The 24,460-nt window shown below is 35.9% G+C and overlaps 1 protein-coding gene across 4 annotated transcripts in view; it reads right to left on the reverse strand.

The window, feature by feature from the left end:
- Positions 1-2,210: 2,210 nt before the first annotated feature.
- TGFBR1 (transforming growth factor beta receptor 1) overlaps positions 2,211-24,460 on the reverse strand; it is a 48,954-nt gene continuing 26,704 nt past the window's right edge. For 3 of the 4 annotated variants that reach the window (XM_036238748.1, XM_036238750.1, XM_036238749.1), the window contains 7 exons: positions 21,881-22,123; positions 17,123-17,353; positions 13,140-13,307; positions 12,311-12,467; positions 10,603-10,727; positions 9,443-9,573; positions 2,211-6,658 (listed from right to left, as the gene is read on the reverse strand). In XM_036238748.1, coding sequence (XP_036094641.1) covers positions 6,533-6,658; positions 9,443-9,573; positions 10,603-10,727; positions 12,311-12,467; positions 13,140-13,307; positions 17,123-17,353; positions 21,881-22,123 — 1,181 coding nt within the window. In that variant the 3' untranslated portion in view covers positions 2,211-6,532. The remainder of the gene's footprint in view (positions 6,659-9,442; positions 9,574-10,602; positions 10,728-12,310; positions 12,468-13,139; positions 13,308-17,122; positions 17,354-21,880; positions 22,124-24,460) is intronic. The other variant, XM_036238747.1, reaches the window with a different exon arrangement.

Here is a 24,460-nt window from a genome sequence, read left to right on the forward strand (position 1 = left end):
CCTAAACCTGAGTCACAACTCCAGGTCGTCCAGCCTGAGATTGCTAGATGAGCTTCAGGGAAAAGCAGAAGTCACCTTTCCTACACTTTTGTGAGAGAAACAGAAGATAGGAGGTTGGCACAGAAAAATCTGCTACAGTTGCACCCAGGTGCTCTCCCTGTGCCTCCCTAATTCAGGAACCAGAAAGAAGTGCCCCTATAGGTCACCCAGTATATTCTGCCAGTACTGCTTATAATTGCTCTAGCAGGTGTCAGAACTATTGAGAACATCTAGAGTGTTCAGCTTCCTAGGCTTTTCTTTTCTTTTCTTGCCATGAGAAGATAGAGATGCTAGAAAGGCCTCACTATTCTCAAAACTGAGGTGAACACTAAGGCTGCAGCTGGAGCTTGGCGACTACCACTGGCCTCCCAAGCTATACAGTCTCTGAAATTAGAACTCCCAGGGGACACACTGAGCTCCACCTTCTGGGTGAAAGAAGCTCACAAGGTAGAATGGCCAGAGGGAGAGGCTACTCCTGAGCCTCCCATGCAATACCTGCCCCCTCTGACCTCAGCCCTCTATCAAATCCATGCCCAATTTGCCTTCAGGAAAGATTACCTACCAGGCTCCTCTCGGTCCTGTGTACCCTCCTCAGGAGACCTTCAATTGGTCACCATCTGTCCTAGTTGCAAAAATTGGGTGAGATATGCAAATAAAATCACTTAGAAAAAACTCAAATGCTAGGTAGTAACAAACACAATCATTTCTTACATCTGGAACTAAGTCTCAAAAATGCATTTAATTTATCACTCACTGAGTACCCACATCTATTCCAGCTAGAAGTCCAATGATCACTTGATACCTCTTGAGGGTATCAGGAGTGCAAAGCAGCCGTTCTCATTTTTTGTGTTGATGTTCATAATGTTTCCCATATAGTTTTCCCTTTTAATATATCTAACATTACCAGTCTATCAACCCACATCTCCCTTTAAACATAGAACTGCACCTCCCTGCACACAGTCTATTAAAATATTAAGATCCTGAGTGTCTTAGAGCTGCCTACCACAACATATGCACATTACCGATTTGCATCAATATTCCTTTTTACCTACTAATTTTCTTACCTTCCCTCAATTGTTTTCCCTTCTTTGAAATATTTAAGCTACTAATCCGCCCTCTTTTAAATTCTATCTTCATGACAGGAAAGAGTTACCATCATCCCTTTTCCATTTCTCTATATCTAAGGCAAAAAAAAACTCCTTTATTTCCACAATGATTATTATTTAATATTATTTAATTCTATCTTTCCTGATCCTTAAAAATCATGCATGGCTGAATCATGCATGACTGAGGCCTAGACTTTGTACCATCGAGTTTCCCTACTCAGTCTCAGAATAGCCTGTTTTGTAAATCCTCAATTATGAAATCAAAAAAGTACACAGTTCAAGATATGTCTAGTAGGTCACATATGTAAAAACCTTTTCCAAATCAGGAAACACCAAAGGCAGGAGAGGTCTGTACAAGCTAGTCCTGCTGTTTCTCTGAAATCTATGTTTTGAAAACAATTTCACTTTTTTTCAAATTTCAACAAAAGTTCTGCATCTTGGTGTTATGTCTCCTTTATTGTGAAGGGAAAAAAAAAAAACAAACCTTTAAATCTACTCTTTGAGTTGAAGTAACTAGTCTCTGATGTGAGAGCACTCCAATCTGCAAAACCTCCCCCAGAGCCAGTCAAAGGTTTGGGGACCACATCTTTTTAAGCAATATTTCCTCGGTTCTCTTACCAGCCAAAATCTCATGGCTAGGATATAGATACTTAAAAAAAAAAAAAAAAAAAAAAAAGCCAATTTCTACAAATAAGCCTATTCTCGCGAATTCTTAAATTGGGAAAGATGAAAATACTTTAAATTTCCTCTGAAAATCACTGAAAAATTTTAAGAAGCAAAATAATAACACTGTTTTAGTACAAACTTAGCAAATTTGCTGAACCAGAAGCAGAGCAGTTCACAGGAACCCCGTCCACCGACAGATCGACAACCCCCAAGCAGGTGACAGGAAGGCGGCCACCGTGCACGCATGCGCACCTTTGGGCGGGCAGGCACGTGCTTAATATTCTAACTTGTACAGGGCAGCAATCCAAAGATTCTAGTCTCTATCTACAGTACCTACATTTCATAACAGCATGGCTCACTCCAATATACACACTTTATTTTAAATGATGCCACTAGCAGTTGGGGAAAAAAGTAATTTATTTGCATTGTTTTCATTTTTCTACTGTAGTGTTAGGACTTGACATAAGTATCACTCTTCTACTTCCTATTTACAATTCATTCAGAATATTACTACAAATACAATATACAGTTTTTAAAAACATGGGGAACTGCAGTTTTTGTTTTCCTCTCCTCTTTACAGTTTTCTCAGAATCATTCGACTTAAACAAAAATTTATATGGACATTTTCTGTACACATCTGAAAGGGCAGCGATTACACTGATAAATCCGAAAGAATTCTGCACAAATACAATAAAATACAGAAAACAGAAAGTATAGGTGATGTTATTTGGGGTACAAATATAAACAATACAGTACCATTTGAGTAATTTAGCAACGTAATACTCATACTTTATAGAAATAAAACTGCAAACCTGGAGAATGCTCTGACAAATATTAAACATATATTTACAATGAGGTAAATGTACCTTGGTCTCTTGAGAGGTAATTTAAGTTTAAAGCAATTGACATTTTGAAGCATCTCCTTGACATTTAAAGAAATATCAAACACCCCATTCCATTGGCACAATGTGAAAAAGGGATATCAAAACATGGTTCATGATATTCACTTCATAAATCTTGCTAAAAAAATAAAAACAAGTTCACTGAAGTTCTTCTTAAGCTTTAAGAAACAGGTTGAATGTTATTAACCATATTTTTTAAAGTTTACAATTACAATAGGATTGCATAATGGGATTGAAAAGTTTAAATGTACTGACAATCCTCAAAATGTCCTCGAAGTCCAGCATTCCTAGAGAGAGGGCCCACATGTGTTCTCGCACCCCAAAACAGACACCAGAACTACCGTATAGGTCCAGAGCTATTCTTTAGGGTCTGCCAAGTTGTACCAGAACCGCTATTTAGAATCCCCACCTCTGGAGCCAGAACACTGCCACAGTCAAGGAACAAAAGAAAATAGCTGATCTACAATCACTCTTTTAGTGCAAGGATAAAAGTAAACTCTTGATATGACATGTCTAACGGGATACTGATTTTCCTATGCATATTAATTATCACTTTGCCACATTTTACAAAATATTCTACCTGACAGTTCTCAGATGTAAAGGAAAAAAAAAAAGTAACTCAGGCACAAGCTCCAAAATGGCCAAGTAACCACTTAAATCTTGTAATTAGTACTGAAATTTGAAAATCTTGATGGCCATGGCACTGTACACCGACTCAAGGCACTTCTTGAGCACTATCATTACAGCAGAATCACAGGCTTAGCTCTTTGGGCCTTACCCTGTCCTACAGGGAACATAATGGCTATGCCACTTTTGGCACGACTCCCATTGCCATAGCTGCCACTCCTTGGTCAAGGCTGAAGTCAAAGTAGGGCAGCCAGCAGGGCCATCGTCTACCCAATCTCCAAACTTGGAGAACCCTCTCAGTGATATCCAGTGACTCAAGGAAAGGAGAGTATGTACCAAAGCTTCCATTGACCATTTTGCTCTAGATAGCAAAAGCAGCCATGCAGTCAAAAGGCTGCTGGGGGAGGGGAAAGAAGAAGGGAGGTGGTAAGGCCATGGTCTCTGAGTCAGGGACCAGCAGGAAGGCAGGCTGGGAGAAACAGCTGAAGCTATTAAAGGAAGGACCAGGGATGTCTGCGCCCCACTAGGTCATACCTCCCTGTCCCCATACCTCCTGGGCATTGACAAAATGGTTGTGGATAGGTAATTTGCTTAAAGATATATTTTAGCCAAGTTGAATCTTAGGTGAGAATGTAAAGACAGGCAGTATAAACAGAGGCTTGTGTTTCTAATGACAAAATTACTACTCCAGTCAAATTTATCCGCAGTTGGTCTATTTCATCCTTTAAATTACTTGCATGTTCAATATTAGCCAATTGGGGTTTAGCCTAAAAAGGAATTAGCTGCAGTAACATGCAAATTCAATTTGAACTAAATTCCAACTTTTAAAAAATTCCCTGATTCATCAAAAGCACATTTTTATCTACTTAGGCAAGAACAGTATAACTGTACCTCAATCTTTGATTTAATAAAGAGTATCTTCAGTAAAAGTTGACTACCTTATATGAAAGTGAGAAATCATATATCACAACTCTAAATCAGACAAGAACTTTTGGCATGTCCTTAAAATTATATAAAGTCAGTTTTAGTGATAAAATGCATTGGTCCCCTGGATTTCATAAAGCAGATCTAGTAGGCTTAGAAATGGCAAAAAAAAAAAAAAAAAATTAATAATAATAATAATAATAATAAAGTACCTGATCGTAGAGCTATTATTAAACAGGAAATCCAATTATAAAAACAGACCTCTCAAACTCATTCATTTGCTTGGATGAAATCATGGTAACTATAGAAAAAAACTCAAATTTGGAATCAAAATATTAACCTCTGAGCACATTTTCCCCGTGATGTTTTTAAACACATGAAATTGACACTAAATTCCTATGTAATATGTCATTCGTTCTAAAATTACTTTGGCTTTAAAATCAAATAGTCTTTCAAATTTACTCTATGTATATGAGATAAGACATTATCAGAATGCAGCTCAGTGTAAATGGCCACTATCTCTTATTGACCAAAATACTGTAGAGGTTATTCTGATATTTTCATTGGGAAATCGATAGCACTATAAAGTCAGTGTCTTGCCTCACAGCTAGGATAGTATCCCTACCTCTCAGAATCAGATCACAGTGATAAAGAGAACTTGAAAATTGTAAAAGCCCTACAAAGACTTTTAGCACTAGAAGTAAAAACTAGTTGTTATAAGCCAGTTTCAACTTAATATGAGAAGACCATGACAAGTTTACTTAAAACATTTGACCAAAAACATCTGTAAATAGAGAACCTATATTCAGAATATGCTTTAGCTACCACTCTCCCAAAATCGACAGTACAGTGAATCCATTACATAACCATGTGAATTAAGCAGTTAAAATATCTGCACACGGAAGGAAAGACTGAGTTAAAAGCTGCCTTCCTCAAAGTGTAGTGAGACTTCAAAACCACACTAACTCTAACTTTAGTTACAAAGACAGAAAACCCACCAAACAATGACTCCTAACGTAACGAATATGACTCTCTTGTATTCCTGTTATCCACTCAAATGAACTACCCTTACTTTCCTAGAAAAAGGCCTATTATTTAACATTAATCATATTCTAACTTTAAATGTAATTCATTTCTTAAAAAAATAACACTGTCTTTGATCAGATAAAGAATAAAATAGCTTACAGAATGCCACACAAATTTCACAAGTAGCTACACAAATTTTCCCTTTTCAAAGGGAAAAATTTGTATGCTACGAATTTTAAGTTATTAAAGTACTATAAGCATCTAGAGTGCCACTTGATGTTTTTTAAAAGTATCTTTAGACAACACAACTAAAATGTAAAAACTTGATGTGAGACTATTCAAACATGACCATGAAAACAATTGACCAATTAATGCCACTTCAATTCGTTAGTGGTTTAAGCACATTCTGGTAGGAGAAAGGTATTTTCAAAATGGAATACCAAATGACATAGCAAAAAAACTCTTCCAAAAAATGAAACTGAAAAAGTCTGGGTTACCCAGATAAACTCTTTGAACTGAAACACTATAAGTTTTAACGTACACAGACTTTAAGCAATTCTACTAATTTCCATTAGAAAGACACAGAAGTGGCACTTACTGGTATAGTACAATCCCATTTTGAAGGCATGTAATGTTCTGAATATGTGAAAGAACAATAATAGTATACAAAATACGATTGCATAAATTATGTTCCTCACTACCATATGAGGTCATTTTTAGACTCAAGAGTTTTATAAGTGTTAGTTTTAAGATCCTGAAAATTATAGAACAGTACATTCAAAGTCTGAAACAAGGAAACTCTTTAGTGGTTCAGAATCCTCTGAGAATGTACTAACCAGGAATAAATCACTTTCTTTAAAAATAAGAAATGTTTATAGAACTCATCAATCCAGCTCCTTTAGCCTTAATGATGATCTTCAGCACAGCAGAGTTACCTAAAGTTAAGAAGAGCAATCATCTTCCAAAAAAAAAGCAAGTTTTGTATTAATAAAAAATAAAGGTAGACTACACATTTTGTAACTGTCCTGGGAAAGAAGCGTTCATAGTGCACAGAAAGGACCCACATGGCTGTTTCCTGGGTCCAAAAAAATCCTGGGAAGGTTTTAATTGACCTTATTACACTGTTGCAAAAGGAAGCAATATCCTTCTGTTCCCTCTCAGTGAGGTAGAACAATTGACCTCCCAAATTAAAACCCAGGAGCGGAGCTGAAGAAAAAGTGGCGTTCAGGCAAAGCTGTAGAATTACATTTTGATGCCTTCCTGTTGACTGAGTTGTGACAATGTTTTCTTAATCCGCAAAGCTGTAAGCCTAGCTGCTCCATTGGCATACCAACATTCTCTCATAATTTTAGCCATTACTCTCAAGGCCTACAAGAAAATACAAGAAAAATAATTAATGCATGGTTTCCCATTGATCTGAATAAGAATCTTTACCTGTAAGTTTTCTTTCTAAATGACATATGCACAAGTGTTTTGTTTTGAGCACTATTTCTAATAGCAGTTGAACAGAAATGACCTAAATTCCCATCAATGGGGTATTGGTGCTGGCAGTTGGAAAGCAGATAGACACAGGGTGGCTCACTCGGCTGACCTGAAAAAGCAGAATCCTAAACCAGAGCTGTGCAAGGCATAGGAGGAACTCGACTCACAGTTAAACAGCCCCTTAAACTGAGGAATTAACTGTATCAAGTACCTCTGGAATGAAGTTCAGACGGAAAATAGAAGAATGAGCCAAAAGAGCTTAAACCCCAGATACCTGCCCCTCCTCCACCCTAGGAGAAGACTAGAGTTTTGTATCTGAGAAAGTAAAACAAATTTCTGACTTGGGGAACATCAGAACAAAGCTCTATACCGAAAACATGCTAAATGCTGACTGTAGGCCTGCTCCCCAAAACACGAGCAACTACTGTACAGACTCCTCCAGGCATGAGATGCGGAATCTTCTTTAGGGTGAATGTGAGCAGCCCAGGAGGACAGACATGAAGGGACTGACATCGGTGGTTCTCCAAGGAAGCAACCCAGTTAGATCACCCTCAATATCACAGTCAAAAAGCTCCATTCGTGTGCACAAAGCTTCCTATAAGCTTTTAGTGCCCTGTTTTTAAACATGAAGATAGTATAAATTTGATTATAGATTTGGGGAAAGCAATATGAAATGCAGAAGCTGACATAAACATAAAAAAGCAACTTGGAGAAAACAGAACCTGTACAGAGAGAAAAAATATCAATAATCTATCATTAATATACTCAGGTAAAGAAAATACTGATACCGAATTTATCATTGATAACTTTTTTTCTTGTTTGACTTTGGAAAAACTTTACAGAACCAGAATACAAATTTGATTTAAAAAAAAAAAAAAAAGCTGATAAACCCACCAGAAATTAGAGAAAGAAGACAAAGAGATAACAGGAAGGAGAAAATACAAAATTAGAAGGAGGTCTAACATTCATCATCAGAATTAAAAAAAAAAAAAAAAAAAAGAACAGAGATAAAAGAAATCAAAGAAATACTTCAGGATCATTTTCTAGAAGTAAACATTTGTTTCCAGATAAAAAGGACTAAGTGCCCAGCACATCTATATATTCATTTGACAAATATTTATCAAGTGCCTACCATCTACCAGATACCATTCTAAGTGTTAGGGATATAGCAGTGAACAGACAAAATCCCCGTCCGTATAAAGCTTACATTCTAGAGGGCTAAAGCATGTAATTAATAAATAAGTAAAATATGTGGACTGTCAGTGCCAAGTGCTAAGGAGAAACATCATTTAGAGAAGGAGATAAAATATACTAGGGAAGGAGGATGCTATTTTAAATAGATGGAGGGGTAACAGCTCATGGACAAAGTAATATCTGAGCAGAGACCTGAAAAAGGCGAGAAATAAGCAAAACAAGAAACAGGCAGACAGGAAATGCAGGAAGGAAGATTCACCACAAAAGCAGCAAAGGGAATCCCAGGATGAAAGGTGAGGGATATCCCAAGATAAAAGCTGTATGGTTAGCCTGGAGAGTAACCAGTCCAGACTGGAAAAGGTCAGAAAGTGATGGAGGACAATTCTTTCTATCAGTTTTATAGAAACTTGATGTGTTTCAACTACTGAGAGGAGAGTTATAAAACCCTAGAAAAATAAAAAATTGAATTAGTGATAAGTACATAGAAAACTAAATGGAAAAAAATGACAGTGATGGCATTATTTCAGCATGATGTGATAGTAACTGCAACTTGCATGTGTGCTCTTAATGTTAATTGCTAACTTTTCTTCATGCTTAAAAAGCCATCTGTTCAAGAATAATCTGCTCTAATTATCGGATGAGTGCATGAATACTTTAAGTCTGTACTTTGCAGTATCAAGATCTGATTTTTAAAAGACAAATCTAGCCCAATTTCATTTCTTTGAGCACTTGTGATGTATTTTATCTGGGCCTGGGTACATGAGTTTGTTGGAGGCAGCTAAGGAGCTCTCTTGATGTCAACAGTTCTACTGAGTCCTCCATTATTTTATGATGGAAAATAACTACTTAAGTGAACAGTTTTTTATTCCTTTTATGGTACAAAACTCCAAATCTGGAGGGAAATGCTCTGCCTCACCAATATTATAATTAGTAAGAGCTAGCAATTAAACTCAGACACTGCGGGAAAACATTTTGCCCAAATTCCTGGTGAGCAGTCATACAGGCAATCAGATGAGTGAAATATAAAATCACCTGAACCGTCTTCATAATCACCTTATCCAAGTTCCTAATTTTACAAAAAAGGCACGCTAAGGTCTAGAGAACTGAAGTGATCTGCCCGTTGCCACTCTGAAATGGCAGCCAGCTGGTCTGGAACACAGGTCTCCTAATGCCCATGAGAATCCTGGGTTGCCCTGATTTAAGCGAATCATTCATTTAAAATGCAGGCACTCTAGGTACTGGCAGATCTAAACACTGTTCTAATACCTTGACGGCCACTGCATATGCTCCATGGCCCTTTCAATGTGCTTAAAAATGAACATGAAAACCAAATTATTCTGTGTTTACTCACTGCTTTAACTGCCATGAAAAAGAAAAAGTTCTTGTGTCTGTTTTCCTTAAAGAAATGTAGCAAATTTCTACCTACTAAGCAGAAGCAGTTTAGAAAACTGCGTAGTATCCAAAAGAAATACTCACTTCACAGCTCTGCCATCTGTTTGGAATATTTGGCCGTAACTTCTGTTCACAAACAACTTTTCTCATTTCTTCAACTGATGGATCAGAAGGTACAAGATCATAATAAGGCAGTTGGTAATCTTCATGAATTCCTATATTGATTAAAAAAAAAGAAAATCTATTTTAAAGAATTTACTCAGATAATGCCAGACCACTCTTGACTAAACAGTAAAGGAACACCTAAGCATCCTATTACAGTGTTCCATTACTAAATAAGTAAGTGGGACAGGACTCACAGCTGGCTCTATATCATCCAACTCCCTGAGTTTCTACTGACCCCTTTCCTTGAAACTAAGTATCACCATGGGATCAGGAAAGGCTATTTTAATGATGATGAACTATGAGCTGTGATGACCAGACTGATATTTTCTCCTAGAACCCTAATGTGCAAGAAATGAATCTTTATTCTGAGTACCAAGCCTCTCACGTAGTGTGGGAATATATATACCCTTTATTACTGAGATGCAAATCCTACAAGATAAGCTTGAGGTGCAAGTCCTTTCTTCTACCTGTATCTGTCAATAATCTGTCCTCTTTGCTATAATGCAGACATACTCTGCTCCTCACTGCCTGAAGAACCTGAGGCCCTAGTCCTAGCCAAGAGTGGGCCCCTAAGGGTAAAAGACTTTCTCAAATAAACATCAAAAGTGCTCTAAAACTAAATTTAAAAGTTAAAACAAATTTACTTTAAAAAGTAATGTAACGGCAGTGTAATAGTACTGTACCCTTTATACCTAATTTCTAGTTATCAGGTTGGTGAAAATAACCACAATCTTGGGGCAGGGTGGAGGGATCAATTTGACCCAGGAACATGGTAGATATAGATTCCCAGGTGGCTTCTGAAGCAGTTGTTCATTCTAAATAACTATATTCCAAAATAAGGGATTGGTTTCTGGTGCTTCCTAAGATTCAAGTGGAAACAGAAAAAGACTACACTAGGATAAAGCATGTAATATCATTTCTCCCGCACTACAGGTTTTATTTCTTTTATTTTCTTCGGCACTCTCAGTGATCACCTGGTGAACATAAGTTCAGACTGCTGATGTGTAACAAAAAAGAAGGCAATTCTAAAACAACTCCTGTTCGTGACACACTAGAGGGAGGGAGGGGGAGCAATTTACCACCAATGGAACATCGTCGAGCTATTTCCCAGAATACTAAGCCCATTGCATAGATGTCAGCACGTTTGAAGGATTCAAAGTGTTTCATATTTATGGAATCATCTAGAACTTCAGGGGCCATGTACCTAAAAAAGAAGTCAGCATTTTATTTTATGGAATGGTGGCCATGTTACTTTTGAACTGGTTCATAAATTATCTTTTACTATTGAGATTTTTTAAAAAATCAATATTAACTTTAAGACTTCCCCCCTTTCTGCATGGTTCTGCTGTTTTTTAAAATGACTCAGATTTCTTATATAAATTTTCCCAAAGTTTATACAGTACAAAATAACATTCCACTACTTATTACTCTCTAGTAATATTCAGCACTACTTCCAAAGTGCTAAATATTTTGATGAGTATCCTTTTGGACTTCTCTATTCATAAACATAAAATATTATGTAACCGAGGTCATATTAGACTCAAAAAATATTTTTTATATATTTTACATATTATATATACATAACTTATACTACCTCCTACTTTGTCATATATTTTGCAGGGACCGTCTATTTTAATCTAGAAGTTTTCTCACTAATATAGGATGAAAAGAAGGACAGACATATTCTAGAGAAGAAAATAATAGATTAAAGAAAGAATGCCAGTCCTCCTATTGATGCCACATTGTAGGGTTCTGTGAAGTTCCAAAAACCACACTGAGGTTATAGAACAGGATCCTCAAAGTTCTGCAGTAACCACTGTCCTGAAACCTGGAGTTTAGAGTTCTGAAAGTCCTTGCTGAATCCAGAAATTGTAAAGACAGCTCAGACAGAATAAAGCTAGGCTCTATCCAAGGCCAAGGTGGTAGTTTGAAGATACGTTGTGGCAACATGCTGTGATATACAAAGCAAGGCCTGTGTTCACAGGTTCCAGTCTCAGCTCTTCAGCTTATATGAGCTTGGCCACATCACTTAACCTCTGTGATGAGGTGGTTCCTCATCTGTGAATTGAGGGTAATGACACCTACCTAGTTAGATTCTTTTAAGGGCTTGTGGATTCAACAAATATTTACTGAGGATCTACTAAGCATTAGGCACTGTGATGATGCTGAGAATACAAGCTGCTTTTAACCAGCCTGTAATCCAATAGAATATATACACAAATAATGGACAGTTACAACATAATGTAGGTAAGTGCCTCAATGGTCCAAATTCAGTGTGCTATGAGAGCTCTTGGCAAGAACACCTAATAGTCCAAAGAGGCTTCCTATGAGAAAGAAAGGGTGAGTACAAGTTAAGAGAAAACCACAGGGGAAAGTACACTCTAGGATACAGCACATGTAAAAGTTCTGAGAAAGGAGGCATGTTTTCAGGAATTGAAAACATGAATATAGTGGGCTAGCTACAGTATCTGAGGAGGGCATTAAACTATATAAAAACCCATTAAAATGACTGGCACATATTAGGTACCCTATAAACATTAGCTACTATTGCTATAATAATTAATGTAACTAATGCTAATATTTTCTGGAAAGGCCACCTTTCATCAGCTGGTATCTTTTTAAGTCAGGTAACCTTGGCTTCAGAGCAGGCACGATCATGAGATCTTCTACCTGTGGGCAATCTAATAAAGTACAAGTCTGAGTTTCAGAAAAGATATGTACATACAAGTGAGAAAGAAAAAAAATTGCTTTTGGAATGTATTAAATATTATTTATTTATAAGGGTACCTTTTTGTTCCCACTCTGTGGTTTGGAGCAATATCAATTGTATCTGTGGCTGAATCGTGTCTTACTGCCAGTCCCAAGTCTGCAATACAGCAAGTTCCATTCTTCTTTACCAAGATATTCTTTGATTTCAAATCTCTGTGAGCAATGGCTGGTTTTCCTAAGGAAAAAAAAATTAAACTTGATTGCTTAAACAATAATATCAATTATAATTCTTACCTTCAGATTCAAATCTCTTCTCTTATCCCAGTATCAAAGCATTTAGCCCACATCACCCATAATACCTGAGCCATTACTTAACAACCTCAAGTGAATCAGGTAGCAAGTGAATAACACTTGCTAAAGCACAGAGATATTTTGGCATCTGATATCCCATACGGCACAAAAATGACAGCATAAAAATTTTATAACTAAAACTTAGTGTTTAATTTTTCAACTGTAAAACAATTTCATGCAGTCTCCTTATCTCAAAGTCAAATATAATTTCATTAGATGGCCAGAGAGCATTTACAGAGCATGGTGTTTACAAAGCTTTTTCATATTTTATTTGATACTACATGTAAAAGTACATCCTCTTAGAATTAAATTCTAAAACCAAGATCCTCAAAAATCAGAAGTGAGACTGAATGTTACTTTTAAAAACTCACAAAAATATCAGTGTTGATACAATTACTAGAGACTCTCTAAACAAATTCCCAGATTCCTAACTTCATATGAGATTTTTCAATGGAAAAGATAACTCCAACTAGGCTGGCTTCTTGAAAAAAATTTCCAAACACACATTAGATTCATGGGAACTTAAAGCTTAAATAACTGGATTCCTTCAAGTTACCTTGGGTACCAACAATCTCCATGTGAAGATGGGCAAGTCCACTTGCTGTGGACAGAGCAAGTTTTATCATTCCTTCCACAGTTACTGTGTATCTATTCAAATAATCAAAAAGGGATCCGTGCTCATGATAATCTGACACCAACCAGAGCTGAGTCCACGTACCATTGTCTGCAAAGTACAAAAGCGATGTTTCAGATGGGCTGTCAAATGTTTATAATTTATTTGTTCAAAATTTATCAGTTTACTCTCGATCTTGAATTCCACAACTATAATATGATGGTACCTTAAGTTTGTATATATTTTCTTGTATTTTCAGTTTGTCTTATACTTTTACATTCATGTCCTTTAGATCTTCAGATAAGGGTAAGATAACTAATCCCATTTAAGAGATAAGGAATCAGAGTTCAAAGATGGTAATCTTGAGTCTACACAGATAGCAGCAGAGCTGGGAACTCTTTAGTGCCTAGAAAAAATGCTAGGTTAAGTGCTCAATGGTTGTTTCTGGAAGGAGAGAGGCAGGAAGATGAGAAGTACCTGGAGCCTAGTGTGGCCACAGTGGGCATGGACTAGTATGGGACAAAACTCAAAGTGAGCTTAAATTTAAAAAAAGTAAGCTTTAAAAACAGACTCTGTATATAGTTCACAAAGAAGTCAGACAAGATGATTATAATTCCAAGGTTTTCATCTTAGAAAAACAAAAATAGTCATAACACTGACACATGGGGAAGCTGAGACAGGAACTGAAATGTCACGAGAAGAGAAAGTTAGGACTGAACCCAGTTTTACACAAGGTGATTTTCAACATCGACAACTAGGAATGTGTGTTCCACAAGTTCATTTGTAAGTTGACACATGAATTTGAAATGTGTTTTCCCATGGGAATCAAGGTAAATGTTCTGGCTAGGCTGGTCCACAAAGGCCTATTTAACCTAGAAGTAGCTGGAAATATATTAAAAACCCACATATTTCACGAAATCATGATTAAAAAAAAAAGCACTACAGTAATACGAGAAAGCAGCATAATTCAATAAGATACGCACCGTTAGTCTGAGTAGGTTGGAATCCAGGGCCTGGCTACTGACTGCGTGATCTCAGACAACGAATGAGCCTCTATTCTTTTTTTCATACAAGAAAATTTACTTTGCAAAACCATTACAAAGATTTAAAAAAGAGAATAGTTTTAAAGCATTTAGTACAATGCATGACACATTAGAACTTAAAATGTGCTGTTTCCTTCCAAATTGGTTGTAAAAAGAAAAAATCCAACTGACATAAAATGAATTCTGTTATTTGAAGGAAAGCCAACTCTGATTAGAAGAGATTAAGAAGATGTTTTCAGAAGATTCTGGAGGAGATTTCTGGGTACTTTTGAAAGGATTTAGAGATTCATGACACTAGTTCTTTATAAACCTGTTCTTCATAAACTTTATAAACTGTTTCTGTTTAAACTTCCACTTTTTCTTTTTCTTGATACAGATGCATTGCTAGCTTTATCTGCATTTTTATTAGCCATGACTAAATTCTGAAAGGATCACAAATACAAGAAATAAATAGGAACACAGGAAAATAGAAGAAAGGGAGATTTTTTTGAGGTAACTAATAAAGGCAGAAGGAAGAAGGATATATAAGAGGCTGTGCACATAGAAAGGACTGCCTGGGTGTAATTAACTCAAGAGGATGAAGATAAAAGAAAAGTGAATTGGGGTGGAGGGGCTAGTTCTGGGCAAAGTCCATTAATCCGCCAGAGAAGAAAGGAGGGGATAGGAGAGAGCCAGCAAGGTCAGCTAGTTCCCATGGTGACCACCAGATGACAGCACCAGCTTAAGCAAATGTGAAGAGAAAGCTCAGGGCACAGCAGCAGGAGAATTTTATACCAGCGTGTTTGCGAGTTGGAACATGCCTAAAACATGCTGGGCCTGAGTGAGGTTTGGGCCTCGAAATGCAAATTTGAAGTTTGAAGCCACAAATATGGGTAAGTTCTTTAAGGGAGCATTTACCATTTGTAGAATTAGACCCTTCATAGAAGCCAGTAAGAAGAGTTTCAGAAAACAAAGACAACTATTACAAAATAAATAAAGTCTATTGTCACAGAACATAATAAAATTTTAAGAATTGGGGAAGAATTTAAATAGTGTCAAAAACAGAAGAAAATGAAAACCAAGGACTCTGTCTGACTATGATCACTGCTTTTATTTGTTTTGTTTTAAACTAAGTGATATTAAATTGGTAGTAGCTGTTTATAATTGCTGCCCCTAAGTCACAAAAGAGATAATCAAACATTATACGTGCCTCCTGATATATGATAGAAAAGATATAATATACAGAAAGTATACAATATTTTCAGGAAGCCAATAAAACTTAATCAGATTCAATCTCTAATTCTGACTACCAGTTTTCAAATTAATACAAGGAGCAAGTTCAGAGACACTATGGGAATTCTGTTAGCAAAATACAGAATGTGATAAGCCCTACAGGACAAAACAACCCAGTTTCTTCAATAAACTGCAAGAAGACAAAAAAAAAAAAAGAAAGAAAAAAAAAAGGGGAGCCTACAGATTTTAAGGGACTTAGGATAAATATCAACCAAATGCAATCTGTGGACTTGAATCATAAAGTGAATAAATAATTGTTAAAAAAAAAAAAAAAAGACAACTACAGAAATCTGAAAGCAACTAGATATTTTATGACATTTTAAAAAAGTACAAAGATTCTGTGGCTATGTTTTATAAAAAAGAATCTTAATAATCTAAAGATGTAAACTGAAAGGGTATTGATGAAAAGATATGTTATCTGAGATTGACTTCAAATAATTTAGTTAGGGACAGTATAGGTGAAATCAGAGATCTAATATGACTGGCAGTGAGCTAATAATTACTGAAGGTGGGTGATATAGGTTCACCATACTATTTTTTACTTTCCTATATATTGGAAATTTTCTCCAAATAAATGTTAGAGAAATAAACAATAAATGCTTGTTGTAAATAAATATAAAAATAGAGAAGTAAAAAGAAAAATCACAAAATCACCCATAATCACCAATGAGATTAAACGCTGTTAACATTTTGAAGCAAAAATAGGAAGGAAGAAAAGGAAAAGATGAGACTATGGTTCTGGACAATCCAAAAAATATATAATGAGAGCATTTTTTTAAAAACAGGAAATCAGGAAAATACATTTGATTCAGGGTTGGGATGATGAGAGTTGAGATGTAACACAACTCTCTGACAGAAGCTATAAAAGCAGGAAGTGTGGGCACTGAGGTAGTAGTAACTGAAGCTGAGAAAGTAGATGAAGTACAGTCTGAAGTCAACTGCTTGCAGTCACCACGCACTGGGAATCTGCTGACATGGCTTACTTGCTTCCTCAGCATCTGCTTTAACCCCAGGCCTTAAGTACCTCCTGGGCCTTAAGCAAGAGTGTCCATGAAGTTACCAATGGTAAGGTGGTTTTGGAGAAACCAGGTCTTTACTGAGTTTACTTAAAAGATTAATCTACTTATCCTCAGGCAATTTAAAACATCAACTACACTAAGTTATTTTCATTTTCCCTATAAATAAGGTCATTTTTATCAGAATATATACATCAGAATGCCCTAATGGTCAGGAAGAGATTAAAAGGAAACAGATACCTGGGCCCTATCCTACCTCAAAATTTTAAGCAGAGTTTACAATTTTTTCTGTATTATGACTGTACCCAATAACTAACTGCCTAGAAGCAAAATAGCAAAGCACATCACTTTTTTTTTTATAGTTCTTTACATTTTGCAAAAACAATATGAGATTTTGGAACAAGCTGTCAAGAGTCAAGAAAATCTTTAAGTTCCCAGTTCTAAAGCTCTAACATATTCTATTTGACTTAGTGGATCTAATTGGCATGCCAAACATTTGTTTTTCTCATCAAATTTCACAATGTTTAGTAGTCATAACTGTAAAAAGGCTTAAATAGATTTTGTTATACTCAAAGGAGAAGCAAACATTACTGACCTTTATTGTCCGCTGCTATAAATCCCAAGATGTTTTCATGACGTAACATTACAGTTTGATAAATCTCTGCCTCACGGAACCATGAGCGTTCTTCTCTAGAGGAGAATATTTTAACAGCAACTTCTTCTCCTCTCCATTTTCCTCGCCAAACTTCTCCAAATCGACCTTTGCCAATACTTTCTTGTAACACAATAGTTCTAGCAATTGTTCTCTGAACAAGCAATGGTAAACCTAAAGATAAAAAATAATAGATCTCAGTACAGTCAACAACAGTATGGGTTTCTAATACCACCACAGAGGCTTTAAAGGGTGACCCCTTTCTGGGATACTCTTTTAAGGCGTCACTCTCTTAAGCTCTCCTATTAAAGAATTTAGCAATCTCAGTGAGGAGATAAAGACTACATTTGTAAAAACAATAATCCATGATAAAGAGAAAATTGTAAATACAATTAAAGAATGCAGAAACCCTTGTCTGAAAGTTCAAGGTAATTTTTGTAAGGTAAATTGAATTTAGACTGTCCTTTCCAGAGGAATAAAACTAAAGGAGGAGAGAAAGAGCTAAAGTGTTCAGGCAGGAGGAATATGGAAGCAAAGGTAGAAGGAGATGAATCAGACATGTTTAGGGAACCAGCTTACACACACAGAAAGGAGATGTACATGGTAAAGCAGTAGAAGAGAAGGTGAGTTGTCACCAGAGCATGAAGAGTACTAAGTGCCAGGCTCAACACAGCCGATGAGAGCTGGGGGTAAAAGAGGAACTATTAAAGATTTCTGAAAAGGAGTCATGAAATGGGGAGAAATAACTCAAAATCTTATTTTAAAAAGGTGAATATGGTAATGGTTTGATTGGTAGGAGGAGAAAAGTATGTGAACACAAGACACACAAAAGTAAATTCTCGCCTAATTTTTAATAAATCAGTAAAAGTGATCACAGAATTCATTTCAAGGCAAGTGATTTACTTGCTAGAAACTGGCTGCCTAGGCAGCACTAGTATCTTTAAGTGTCAAGTAACTTACCTTGGTAATGGGACACTGGCATTTTTTCACCAATTAAACTTGCCTTACCCTAAAATATGTATTTTAAAATAAATATTGCCATACAATTCATTTAGAGGAAACGATTTACTACCTACAAAATTTAAGTGACACTATATTTGGGACAATTCCAATTCACTTAAAACCATGTACCCCCCACCAAGGACCAAAGAACTGTCATTCTAAATTAATGCTGACACTAACAATTAAAATACCTATGTATATCATATTCTACACTAGTATTTTATTTATACCATCTATTACACATAAATTTGTGTCATTTATAATTTATATTGAGAGTTACCTGCTAGATTAATTAAACCCAATGATAGTAAATAAAATCATCTGCTCTCTTTGGTTCCCTGATGTCAAATGCTTATAAATCTAAAGTGATGAGAAGCTTTTCTTTTCATCTTTAAGTTTCTCAAATGGTTCCTTTCCTCCCCTTGCTCTGTCTATCCTCCCCACCTCCTGAAAAACAGTAGTCTTATTCTAAATAATTTTTTTTTGTTTATAAGGATACTGTTAAACAGATCTGTGAAAAATCTTTAAATCAAGGAGCTCTTTTGTATTATAAAAAAACAACTGCTGATTATGTTGTTTACTATAAATACTAATTTACTAAATTTTCTTAAAGCCTTTGAATGGGGCCACACCAGGCACTTAAAGATTTAAAGTATACTTAAGAGTTAATTTCAGGAGGCTATTCTGGAAGTTAGAAAGGCAAGAAATAAAAAAGGGGAATGGCAAATGGCAAGTCTGAAAATGCCTGACACATTCGGGACTCACGTAAATGGTAGGATCAAGAAAGGCTAATGGGACAAGGAAAGTTTTTGTCTTTCCCATCACCACTGGATTCTAAATGCAAACCTAAAATTAAAAACCAAATCTAGATTCATCACATTATCTATATTTGGTTACTATAACCTACATGAATACCTAAGCATTAAAAAAAAAGGTAATAATATTCTTCTAAAGACAAAAACAGGCCTAATTTAGATCTCTACATACTGTTTTACTCTTTTTTACCTTTAGAACTGCTTGTGAGAAATTTCGATAAGGAAACAGCTTCAAATCAGGAAATAGAAATAAGTCCTGAATAGCACGCATATATTACAAGAGATCATAAGCATGAATAAGACATAAGGAACACTAGCCTAAGAGACTCACTCTCTTTCAAAATCTGGCACACACATGCATGTTCACACATACTTTACGATCTAATGACAGCTTAAATATGGGACCATGCACAACCTGTGATTCAAGTTAATGCAACAGGGATTAGGTTAGCTTTAAGGTTAGAGCAGTCAGAACTCAGCTCTCCCCAATGTCTTCCCCACAGTTCCCAAGTTAAAAGTAGTCTTTGAGAGATAGTGTTAGGGCCTTCCCTCAATTATGGTCATAGTACTGAGTAAGTACTAAGCATGTGAATTCACAATATGAAATGTTATTTTATCTTTTCCTCAATGAGTGAAAGAACTCAAAAGGAAATTATGTATAGACATTCTATTTACTCACAGACATGAGTCCTGTTATTATTCAATAGAAGAAAGCTTCTGTCTGGATAAATTTGGAGCCCATTCAGCACACAATGACCATAACAGGGAAATGAGGCCTTAAACTAAGCTTTTCTGTACAATGTAGCAAACTGATACTGTATGTCAGATTTTTTTTTCCAAATATCTTTTCAATATGAGGAACACCTGCCATTTTGACATAACTTTACAATTTACCATGTGCTTTCACACAAACACCTTGTTTCATTTGAACCTCACAATAATCCAATGATATGCACAGGGAGAGGGTTCATTACTTTTATTTTAAAGATGAAATAACTCAGGCATGAGACATCAGCTAACTGGTCAAAACCATAGCTAGCAAACAATACGGATGAGTTTTTGCAGGGTAAGGCATAAAAGGAGGAAAAGGAGCTTTCAGACAATAGAGCCATAATCCCTCATGGATCTGGAAATAAGATCAAATGGAAAAAATAATAATTCCGCTCTTTACTTCATCTATATCTTAAAAAGTAAATAAATGTATTCTTATTTGGTAATCAACTGCCATCCAGACAGCAATTTCTTTTGATGCATTATGTACACTTGTTCTCACTGAGGCCTGATACATATCACTGTGCCAAGTGGTACGAGCTGCTCTGATTTTCCTAGATATAAATTTGGCGATAAGAGAACACATCCAAGGGATTAATTCCAAATGATGTGTAGTTACCTTAATTTTCTGTGACTATCTGGTCCTTGCTTATCATAATTTTTTGGTCCAGGATAACTTTTAGAATGAAGCAGGCCTTCTTTAAAAAATCTTTGGACTAACTCAGAATCAATGGGAAATCCCAGGGAAGCCCTAAAACAATCTCTCTCCACTCCTCCTGCCTAAAAACTGTCACATCTTCAGTACTAAGGCTGCTCCATCTCAATCCAATCTCGTTTCTTCCCTCCTCACAAATGGCCTCAGGGGTCTGTAAAGATTGCCTACATGTGTCCTAGCAGTCACAGACAGAACTCGTTTACTGAATCTATTTGACCAAATTCCACAGAAGACTTCAGGTCATGAAATCAATTTTTTCATACTTAAACCAATGAACAGATATGCATATACATCAATATATATTTATTTCCTTAAAATAAACAGTCGCTGGTCATTATGTAAACTTTCTGTATTATCACATGTGACTTTGTGCTTAATAGTCATATTCTTCCCCCCAGAGATAATTTCTGCTTTAATGTTCCTTTAGTTATTGGATTATAAAATTAGTAAAATTTTCATTACATATATTTTCAAATCTTTATTTAGTAGCCCTCATTTGAACTTAATTTATATTTTACAAAGGCTAGACAGATAATCTCATTTAAAAGTACTAACAAACCACTTTAAGCTTGCACAGGAATCTAGACCTCTTGATTCCTAGCTGATCATGAAATTATAATATTGTAGAGGACATGGGACTCTTCCTCTTGTAGTATCCTTCCAAAGCAAGAAGTAGTAAAAAAAATAATAAACGCTGTTCGGTTTAAACATAAAGCATTGCTATGCCAAATCTACTTTAGGGGATAATTCTGGCAATTAGCCACCTATTTCTGATCTCACAAAAATCAACAAACAGAACTAAGAAAAGCAAATATCACAGGGCTCATGGATCCATAAAGCTATATTAAATAACAAAGTGGTTAGATGTGTTTCTAAAGTGAAAAAAAAATGAAAAAAAAAATTCATTATTTTAATAAGAAAACTAGGCTTAGGCAAAAGACAACAATTTCCTATGTTAAAAAAGCAAATAACATACACAATTCCAAACATATTTTCTGTTGTGAATGTTTTCAAATATAAAAATAAAGCTGTTAAACAATCCTGAATAGAACGGGTAGCTACAGATCATTTAAATACCTTTGAACTTCATCCTCACCTATATAAGAATAATTATCCTTAAACTTACTATCTCACAGAGTCATGAGGTGAGAATGCTTTGAAATTTATACCACCCTGAAGCTGACGTACTGACTTATTTCAACAGTAAAAGTTCTTTCTAATCTGTCTATACTAAACCAGCTACAGTTAGACATAGACCAAACTTAAGGACCTTTATTAGGCTCAAAGCTGGAACAGCATTCACAATATCCCAAGTTTTAACAAACTAAGTCAAGTAGCTTAGCCAACTACGGTTAATTGAAAAGATTTTTTAAGAAAAAGGAAAAATAATTACATTACCTGATCCAGAACCTGATGTTGTCATATCATAAATTAAATCTTTTAATGTAGTACCCTCTGAAATAAAAGGGCGATCTAATGAAGGATCTTCTTCATTTGGCACACGATGGTGAATGACAGTGCGGTTATGGCAGATATATACTATCAACATGAGTGAGATGCAGACAAAGCAGACTGGTCCAGCAATGACAGCTGCCAGTTCAACAGGACCAAGGCCAGGTGATGGCTTTCCTGAAAAAGGGCCTCAAGTGAAATAAACATCAACAACAACAGAAACACTGTAGGTGGCATCCACAATTTCCTAATCCTCCACATTTCCTGCAGTCGGCTACTACCACTATTAGTCATAGAGCCTCATTACAGCAGCTCATAGGGTTCAAACTCAGAACAAGTGAATCATTCAGACTTCTCCCATTGGCCCTCCTTTTATGATCACCAGCTGGGTCAACATCCACTTTTTCTTCCTGTATGCTTTAGTCATTGTCTAAATAACAAGGCCAGCTACCACCAACATTCTAGAACCTCCTCGTTTATCACTCTCAGGTCACTAATAAAAGAATCAATAATCTGGAACAATTCCCATTAACATCTTAGTTAAGTCTTCTTCCCTTTTTTTTCAAGTAGTTTTTGCTTGTGTTCTTATCCCAAGGCCAGTATATGGTCAGAGCAGGGAGGAGGGGGAAAAAAAAACCTATAAATACAGATGAGCAAAAGTAAAAATAAAATCTATATAGCCTCTCCATCCCCAAACAGCTCACATTTTAGTATGTGTGTGTGTGTGTGTGTGTCTCTCTCTCTCTCCACCAATTTTGCTCAGGCAAAATATATCCTTTGTTTTTTTAATAGAGTTTGCATGTGTATACTTTGTAGTTTATTTTAACCACTCTGAATTTTAATTCAGGATCATTTATTTTCTAATAATCTCTTTTAATAATTAACATTTTTCACTGTTTCAAAAACACACTAATTACAATTATTTTGACATTCATCCTGAGCCTTGCTAGTTTACTGCTCATCACCACTTATTTCTTTCATATCATATCTTCCCCATTCTTGAGATCTTTATTTGGATTGATTTCTTACATAGACTCTTAATTCTAATAATTTCTTTCAGGAAGAGTATGTGTATCCTTATATACTGAATACTTACCTAAAAATGCCTGCTGCCTTTACATATGAAAAATCTTGGCTTAAAAGAATTTTGGATGTTCCTTTGCTTTTCTTGTATTTAAAAAAGCAGAAAGTGAACTCCCCCCCCCCACCCTTTTATAGTGAATCAGTGTTCACTTGTGCTGAATAAATATACAATTGTTTTTTGTACATTCTTAAAAGTGGCATATTTTTCATTATATGTTTTGGGTATTTCTTTCATTAATTTTGCATAGTATTCTTCTCTCTTTTGTCTGCTCTTCATGTCTTTTTCTGGAATTTTTATACTAAGCATACTGGATCACCTATATCTGTCCTCTATATAGCTTAATTTGCTCACCAACTGTCTTTTTCTCTGAATTGTAACAATTTCTCAACCTTATCTTGCCTTAAGCTTGTCTCACACTTGACTATAAAATTACAGAATCCAGTCTGCTGTTCACTTTCAATATGCATTTAAAAAAATAATTCATCAATGGAGCTTTTTATCTGAAAGCAATCTTTACCAACTGTGAAATGTTCTCATTTCACAGTTAACAACTGAAAATAGACCTTGGACTGTCTGAAAGTCCTTCACATGGTAAGTCTATTTCAAAAGATGCCATCTACTCTGATTTATCCAGTTCCATTTGCTTCTTTTAAATCACTAAATCTTTTCATTTGGTCATTTTTTTTTTTAATGTTTATGTATCAAGGACCTAAGAATGAAAGATTTATGTATGTTTAGCATTAAACATGAAGTGAGTTCTTCAAAGGTTTTGTGAGTTTCCATTCAGATATTTCCAGCCCAAACAATGGAAATGGAAAATTCTGGAATTATCATATTGTCTTATTAAAATTGCAAATGCCTACATAAAAGTCAGGAAAATTAACAGTGACAGAGTCTGATCCCAGGGAGCTGCCCTATCATACTGCAGGTTCGGTTTTACTTTGCTGTTATCACCTGCACTAGGCGGAGGCCTGCCTCTCTGGTAGGACTGGCCCTTTTCCTCTAAGCTACAACAGTGCTTCCTACATAATTAGCATGATGCCTGGACCAACTCTGAGTGGAAAGTGAGCACTGTGGTCTGCCCCTCTGAGTACTGAAACCCGTGCTTCCTTAAGGAGAACTGAGAGTTTGCCCCCGTGGCCTTACCCCAGCTCTTCAGCTAAGGGATGGGTGGGATCTGTAAGAAGTTCTTTCACTTACTTCTTTTCATAGGGTTAGTCAACTCTTCAGTAGTCTGAGGCCATCTGCATTATAAAGTGCAGAAGTTCCTCACAACGGGAAGGCATGGGGGCAGCACTCTTCCATTAATTATGCTAGCATTAACACGGGCTCCCCCATTTTTGTTTCCTTTGATTATTACAGCAGGAATTTGGAATTTGAGAAAAGTGATAGAAGAGTTAGGTACGTGTGCTCAGACTGACATCTTAAAACTAGAACCTTAA

Source organism: Rousettus aegyptiacus, unplaced genomic scaffold, assembly GCF_014176215.1.
Source record: "Rousettus aegyptiacus isolate mRouAeg1 unplaced genomic scaffold, mRouAeg1.p scaffold_m13_p_3, whole genome shotgun sequence".
Lineage (NCBI taxonomy): Eukaryota > Metazoa > Chordata > Mammalia > Chiroptera > Pteropodidae > Rousettus > Rousettus aegyptiacus.